This window comes from Equus caballus, chromosome 6 (assembly GCF_041296265.1).
Source record: "Equus caballus isolate H_3958 breed thoroughbred chromosome 6, TB-T2T, whole genome shotgun sequence".
In the NCBI taxonomy this organism is placed as follows: Eukaryota; Metazoa; Chordata; class Mammalia; order Perissodactyla; family Equidae; genus Equus; species Equus caballus.
Window position 1 is genome coordinate 86,347,325 of NC_091689.1, and position 8,384 is coordinate 86,355,708.

The following is an 8,384-nucleotide window of genomic DNA, read 5'->3' on the forward strand; positions in this document are numbered from 1 at the left end:
CCATGGGTTTGGGTTCATTGCTGCACGTCCTTTGCTGTGAAATGAGCGCTTTGATCAGATGCCATGCATTGCAGAATGGCACGGTGGTGTGTAAGACATTCTGTGGGCTCATGAATGGTGGAGCCAGCAGAAGCATTTCAGACAGGGGAGACAAATTCTAGATTTGGACATCCAAAATATATGTTTATTCCATAAGCATGGAACTCTGACTTCTGTGGGATAGAGTATATATTGATGTGGTCATCTTTGGAATATATAGTCTACTGGATAGTCTAGTTGTTAAAACTCTCAATACTGGTGAGCTGGTGTGGTGTACATGGTGGACAGTGATAAACTATCTGGTGAAATGTATCAGGTGTTTGAGAAATATGGTGAAAATAACACCTATAAGGACAACAGGATGGAATGGTGTGATAGTTAATTTTATATGCCAACTTGGTTGTGCCATGGTGCCCAGATATTTGGTCAAACAATGTTTTGAATGTTTATGTGAATGTGGTTTGTTTTTTTTTTTTTTTTTTTTTGGATGAGATTAACGTTTAAATTGGTAGACTTTGAGTAAAGCAAGTTATCCTCCATAGTGTGGGTGGGCCTCACCTAATCAGTTGAAAGTCTTAATAGAACAAAGACTGGCCTCCCCTGAGCAGGAAGGAATTCTGCTAGCAGACTGCTTTCAGACTTGAACTGAAACTCTTCCCTGGGTCTCCAGCTTGCTGGCCTACCCTTCATATTTTGGACATACCAAGGCTCTACAATGGTGTGAGCCCATTCCTTAAAATAAGTCTCTCTTTATCTATTTACATCCTATGGGTTCTGTTTCTCTGGAGAACCCTAATACAGATGACGTAGGAGGCAGGCGCTAGGATGACACCCAATAATGCCCACTCCCTGGTGTCTATGCCTTTGTGTAAGTCCCCGCCTTTGAGGGCAGGTGGAACCTTTTACTTGACTCTAACCCATGGACTATGGCAGAAGTAATAGGATGTCACTCCCATGATTATGCTACATCATATGAGACTCCATCTGAGCAGGTTGGGGCAAAATACTCTCCTGCTGGCCTTTCAGAAGCAAGCTGTTGTGACGTGACTTGCTTATGGAGAGGGCCACATGGCAGGGAATGGCAGGTAGCCTCCAGGAGCTGAGGGTCTCAGTCGATGGCAACAAGGAACTGAACTCTGCCAACAACAGTGTGTGCTTGGAGGAGGACTCCAATCTCTGGAAAAAATCCAACCTGGCTGACACTTCGATTGCAGCCTTGTGAGACTGAGCAGAGGACCCAGCTAAGCCGTGTCTGGATTCTGACCCACGGAAGCTGTGAGATAATAAATGTGTGCTGTTTTCAGCTACAAAACTTGTGGTAATTTGTTATGTAGAATAGAAAACTAATACAGTTGGCTGCTACTAAATGCTGTTGACAGTCCAGAAAAAGATAATAAAAAGCCGAGCATGATTAATAGGCCACTGAAAAGCCAGAAGGCCCACCTGGTAGCTTACATAGAGGCTCCCACTTCCCATAGTGAGAGAGCAGGGAATATTAAAGATCAAGCCTTAAGCACGTGGAGCTTATGTTTTGTCCCAGTGGGAGGATCATAATATGGGCTTGTGGGGCTCTGAGAACAAGGCCATGACATCTTCACCAGAGAATTATGGAGCTTTTGAAAACCAGCTGCTGGTGTGCTAATGGGCCTTGGTGAATACAGAATATAGGTCATGGGATAACAGGTGATCACGTTTCGGGCATTACCTACAAAGAGCTGTGCTCTGACAGACCAACCACGTCATAACGTTGAGCAGGCCGGACAGCAATCCTTCATGAGATGCAAGTGGTGCACCTGGGATTGAGCAGGAGCTTGTCTGATACAGAGGGCAGGGATGACTGTGTGTGGCACCAGGCGATACACTTCACTGTCGCTAATCAGAAGGGGTCATCTGATCACAAGGCAGGAATATGGAAGGAAGGAGTGGACAAATTTTGTCTCTCTTTTTTTTCCTTTAACCTATTTCATTCCACATACGGACTCACCAGGAGATGTACCTAATAAGTGTTGTGAACTTTAAATACATACTTTCTTACCTTCATAGCAATCTTCAATTATATGTTCTTTATCCCATCTTACTATGGACGTGTGTAAGGTCTCGTCTAATTATATTTTAGCGAGAGAATCACTAACACCACAGAGTTAAAGGAGCATTAGCAACACAGAAGGAAAGCCACTGCCACTAAGACTGATGTGTCTGTACCAGGTGGAGGAGAGTCCTGGACAAGACATGGAAAGATGAATCTTGTGTGGCAAGATAACTTTTAAGATAGTGAATTAAGAGCTTTTTTTCATTTCTCAAAGCCTGAAACTAATGAGAATACAGTTCAAAAATTGAAGAGATTCTGTGGTTGCTCCACAAAGGAGGCGGCCTGCGCCTTCCTCCCTGGTGATGACAGTTTAGTGGGCTCCACTACATGGTACCAGATCGTAAGCCTAAGATTCCAAGCCATCTTTCCCAAAGCTTCCGTTTATAAGAATGGCATGGAAGCAGCAGAGCTAGTAGACATGCAAGGCCAGGCACGTGGGGCCAATGTGTGTTTCCATGGGCTAAAGCCTGGAGGAGCTTCTCTACCGCCTTGGTGAGACCGTGAGACCTTTGTATTATCAGGGTGGGGGCAGGGTAAGAATATTTGAGGCTGTCTTCAGCCCAGTGGAAGAGATGCGTGGAGTGGAGTTTGACTCTATTGGAAATACAGTTGGTAAGTAAAAGTAGACACAGTCCTTGGCTTTATGGAGCTTAGTGCCTAGTGAAAGAGAGATAAATTAATAAAATAATCAAAGGAACAAATATGTCGTGTGATCAGGGGATTATTCATTCTCAACGTTAGGTGAAAAAGAAAAGGAAAAAGAGAAGAAAAATCATTATCTACAGCTTCACCTTTACTCTTATCTACCCTCAGCAAACTGAATATGTCCCTTAATTGCTCTTTCAGCTTGATAATCTGACTTGATAATCTGACTTATTAACCAAGCTTCGCTTAGTGCACAGTTCAGAATGCCCACAAAACTTTCTTTCCTATTTTATTTTTAGAGGCATATTCTGTATCCAGTGATTTGCAGTGGACAGACTGTGAATGGACTGGGGGAATGAGTCTTCATTCCCCTGATGTAATTTCACTATCAGTTAAGACTCGTTCTTTGGTTCTAGCCCCAGGAATATTGGGACTGCTGGTCCATTACGGTCCAGTTCGTAGTATTGTAAATCAGCTTGGAACAGTTGGCCAAGTGTCACTGGAATTTCTTGCCTGTTTCTAGTGCTCCCTTACTCCTCCTCCTCACTCTCAGTCTAACACCTCCTGAAATCTGGAAGGGATGAGGCAGTTCAAAGATGTGTCTGTGTCAGTGGTAGTAAATGCCAGAGAGCTTCCGGAGGTGTTTCCAACTCCCCGTTCAGCGTATGTCTTCCTAGAACGTCAGATAAACAATAGAACATTGAGGAAAGAAGAGGTAGTGGGAAAGACGGGCGAAATTGAAAAGGCAAAAACTTCAAACTGAAAAATTATTCTTTATTCATTGGTTAATTTTGTAAGCCTTTGTGATTGAGATTGGATCATTTTTTTTGTACCTAGAGCAATTATTATAGTGAACAACTTGGATAACAGAACAGAATGTAAGTATAAGCTGCCACTTATATTTCATCTGTCCTCTTAGCCCCTTAATCCTGTTAAGCTGACATTCCAAAAGATGAAACAAATGCACCCAGATAAACACAGACACACGTCAGATGATAAGAATATGAAATTCTATTTAGAAAGAGCTTGGACCTTTAGAAAAATAAGTTGTAAATCTTTTAAACAAATGGAGTTAGAGGAAAATTTTAGTCTACATTTAAATCTCCCTGAAAAGTGTGAGAAATAGAACACTGAGTTTTATCAAACAGGATGATAAGGGTCATTCCTGAAGACATAGATCATCGTCAGTGATGCAAAACTTGGGACTCAGATCAGGACATATCATCAGTGCAACAGGGGTAGCTGAGCACCAATGTGAGAGTAAGTTGATGCTGTCTACGTTTCTTGGCTCTGTAAGTAATAGCAGGTGTATGGTTATAAATGTTTACTGCAGATTTATTCTCATGTATGTCTGGGAATAGACTGAGCTAAAAAGGTTAATTAATACATGTATCAATATTGGACACAAGGGATAACAGAACAGGATTGTGATATACAAAACCATGACTAATATACCATTAGGGAAAAATAAAATGGAGATAGAGAATTCTTTTATAATTTTCCATGTGGTACTCAGTGGTCCTCTAGTTCTTTGAGATAGATGCAACCCTTTTGTTCATGTCTTTGAAAGCTTGTACCACTTGCTTGTTCCTCAGAGTATAAATGAAGGGGTTCATTGCTGGGGCAACTGAGGTGGTAAGCACTGACACCGCCTTGTTCACAGCAAGCCCTTCTTTTGCATGCGGTTTGATATAGATGAAGATGCAGCTTCTGCAAGTGATAGAAACCACAATTAGGTGGGAAGAACATGTCGAAAAAGCCTTTTTCCTTTGCTGCACAGAAGGAAATCTGAGAATGGTCCTGATGATGTACGTGTAGGACATAACTACACACACCACGGTGAACAGGAGGGTCAACCCAGCCAGGACCAAGACAACCCGCTCTATGAACTCCGTGTCCGAGCAGGCAATCTTCAGGATGGGAGCAGCATCACAGCCAAAGTGATCTATGACATTGGAGTCACAAAACTCAAACTCAAAGCCCATGATGTAGGGTGGGAGGACTATGATCAGAGACAACACGTAACAACTAACAAGGAACCTGATGCAGACTCTGTTGTTCATGATGGTCGTGTAATGCAGGGGTTTGCAGATGGCCACGTAACGGTCGTAGGACATGGCTGTCAGGAGAAAAAACTCAGTAACACTCAGGGTCACAAGAAAAAATAATTGAGCCGCACAAGCATTGTAGGTAACAGTATTGTCCCCAGATGCCATTGTGTAGAGGAATCTGGGAATGCAGACAGTTGTAAATGACACTTGTAAGATGGAGAAATTCCAGAGGAAAAAATACATGGGCGTTTTAAGGTGGGAATCCACCAAGGTGAGCGTGATGATGGTCAGGTTCCTGACAACACTCAACAAGTAGGTTAGAAACAAAAAGATAAACAGCAGAATCTGTAGGTTTGGATCATCTGTTAGTCCCACCAGGATGAATGTTGTTAGTGCTGTATAATTTTTCATCACTGATTCCTGTCTGTAGTCTGGTCTGTGTGTAAAAATAAGAGGGAAAGCAGATCATAGAAAGAGACCGTCAGCACGAGTTAGCAGGGAGACGAGGTGAAAATTTTAGCTAAGCTAAGATTTTATTTTGTTCGTTATTTGTTAATCAAGAATGCCGTTGGGGTGGCAGTTAACTGATGGTTAATCAATAATGTTATGGACTCCCGCTGCTGAGCATCACACTGGATACCAGCCAGAGGCTCTCATTAAAGATTTGTATACTATGTTGATGTAGTGTTAATTCAACAGTAAAAGGATTCTTTGATTAACAATCCCATGGAAATAAAGCTATTTTACACTGTCTATGTTAATAAACAGAAAAACACTATCATAAAAATATGCATGGTTTGTAATTGTCATTTCATGACGATAATACCTCAAGGTGTGCTCGTCATCTTGGTTCCATGTGAGGTAAACAGGGCTGACTATCGTTAAGGTTGTGAAGTTAACATTTTTCTCCTGCCTGCCTCTGCTTCATCGCTTGCTGTGATAATCCACATTCTCCTTTGAAGCGCCTCATGCCTTTCTGCTCTTTTCCCTTTCTGAACTGCACAAAAACACTCTTGCAGTTTCCGCCTAAAGACAGAACCAGAGCGATCTTTCAAAATCATACGTGAGATCCATTTCTCTGTTTATAGCCACTCAATGGAGTTCCATTTCCCTTGGAATAAAATTCCAACACCTTACTTTGGTTTAGGTGGGCTTTCGTGCTCTCATCACTGCGTTATGCCCCTAATTCGTCTCTCGCTTATCCAGCTGTACTGGTCGTCCTCAGTTCCCTGAAGATACTGAGTTTTCTCTATCCCAGAGATTTTGCAATGTTTTCTCTCTTCCTGCAATGCTCTGCTCACATTCTTGCATGGCTGGATCTTAATTTTTCAAGTGTCAACTTAAATATAACCCCCTCAAAGATGCCTTTCTGGAGAATCCTATGTTCTCTTTTACCTCCAATGTTATAAGCACACTACTCTATTTCTTTTATTACAATTTGTAATTATAGATTCATCCCCTTCTTGGTAGCAAGTTCCTTGAGAACACAGCCCATATCTGTTCTGTAAAGCACTGTAAATCCAGCCCTAGCTCTTTGCCTGGAACATAGCAGATAATCAATTAATTTTTATTGAATGAACAAGATCAGTGATATCCCTCGTAATTACACTGGGCTGTTTTATCTGTACCTGACAGTCAATAAGAATTAATCTTTTTAAACCTCTTTGCAGTTAAGAGTGAGGTGGTGGAGGGAGGAGTGTAGGGGGAGGGGTGGCCTACAAATATGGTTTCCATTTCCGTTCATCTCTTTACCCCATTTTCTCTGAAGGAGCCTGGCCGAGGCTGCTTGGGACCCAGTCCTTGGATCTCCTCCGAGAGAGCCCATCTGGGTTAGTTATAAGAGGTAGGGGTTAGGAGTGTGGGCTCTGGAACAAGAGCGATCAGGGACTGAGACCTGGGTGAACCATTAATGGCCATGAAACCTTGGAAAGTTCAGTAACAGGCTTCATTTCCTGGTCTGTGAAGTGCAAATAACAACCGTATGGTCTGCAGAATGGAAATAGTGAGCATGTTCTTCCTGGGTTATTGTAAATATTAAACAAATTAATTCTTTTAGGCTCTTAGAGTCGTGCCTGGTACAGGACACATATTAAATGTGTTTTATTTATTCTTTCTATTTCTTCTTCCAGGACTTGCTGCCCCTTTCTATGTGAACAGAATTCACACACTCTCCCACACTTTCTTTTCCGTTATCCCTAGATTTGCCCCCGCCCCCTTACCATATTCCATGAGTGTATTTTACATTTTCTGCTATCCTTGAAATTAAATACAAAATTATAAGGTCCCCTTAAATTCTAAAACAGTAATATTTGTCTTTAGGTCTGTTCATCATGACATAATTCAACTACACATGATACAGCATGAGACTTATTCTCTCCGAATCTTTTTAGATTTATAATCTGCACCTTTTGCACTTTCTAATGTGGTTCCCCACCCAAATCTCTTAATTCAAACGTTGTTCCTTGGGACTTTCACTTCCTATCCCCTCAGTAACCAGAGCTTCCATCCTCTCTTCTGAGTTTGTCTCAGAGCCATCTTCTTTCATCCCATTGTATTAGTTGAGAACTTCCCTGTAATTCTCCCCACTAATTTATAAGAAATTGCTGTTATGGCCTGTACATGTTGTTCTGTCTCTTTCTCTTTAAACTATTATAAAGGAACAAAAAAGAAAAAAAATCTTAGCCAAATGAGTGCCAGGTTACTATAAATAAAATGATCAAGGACTTAAGAGGGCTACATAAATTGAGAGCTCTAAAGATTATTTGAGCCAACCTCCTAACTTTGAAGGTGGAAATCAGAGGGGAACAGTCACTGGGCTTTTTAGGAGCAAAGTCTGAGGAAGAGTGCAGGTTTCCTAGATCTGACTTCCATGCTTTTTTCCCACTGTGTCAAGTTAGGAGAGAGTTTCAGAAATCATTTTCTTGGTTTTCCTGGTTTCCAGTCACCCATTAGGAAGGTTGCTACTTCTAATGTGTTTCTTTGTCTTCCAAGGATACCTGGTCCATTCCAGCTCTTTTCCAAGTCTCTACATTACTTAAGGGAAAACATACCATCAGTGTTGTAGAAGATCTGGAAAATAAATTCACCTAAGGTCTCAGAAGCTGAAAATCATGTATATGTTACTCACCCCAGCATGTTTATGTTTTCAAATGAAGAATACACTCTAATGAGGAATTTCCTGAGATACGAAAACCTTAAGAATAGGTTTTTGTGGGAGACACCAGGGCAAAGACTCCCCTTGGCTTTATTCAGCTTAATTCACAAGCTTTCCAGGGATGGTAATGATAATAGGTAAGATTTATGCGGCAGTTACTAAATGTTAGATACTATGTTAAACACTTAGATTACCTCATTTAATTCTCAAAGCAACTCTCTGAGGTTGGTTGTGATTTAATCCTTACTTTGCAATTGAGGAAGCTGAGATCCAGAAATACTTAGACTTGTGTCGGAGGTCGTTGACAGAGCATGTGGTACAGCAGGAATATGAATACAAGCAGTCTGACCACAGAAACCAGACTCACAACCACTGCAGAACACTCCTTCTCAACCGTTTACTTGAC

General features: G+C 41.5%; 1 protein-coding gene across 1 annotated transcript; it reads right to left on the minus strand.

Moving 5' to 3' along the window:
- Window positions 1-4,296: 4,296 nt before the first annotated feature.
- OR6C324 (olfactory receptor family 6 subfamily C member 324) lies at window positions 4,297-5,235 on the minus strand. Its single transcript, XM_070272003.1, has one exon. It carries the CDS (start codon window positions 5,233-5,235, stop codon window positions 4,297-4,299), a length of 939 nt encoding a protein of 312 aa, XP_070128104.1.
- Window positions 5,236-8,384: the final 3,149 nt, after the last annotated feature.

Coding starts and splice junctions, on each gene's coding strand:
- OR6C324 (XM_070272003.1), bottom strand. CDS start 5,235: ATGAAAAATTATACAGCACTAACAACATTCATCCTGGTGGGACTAACA.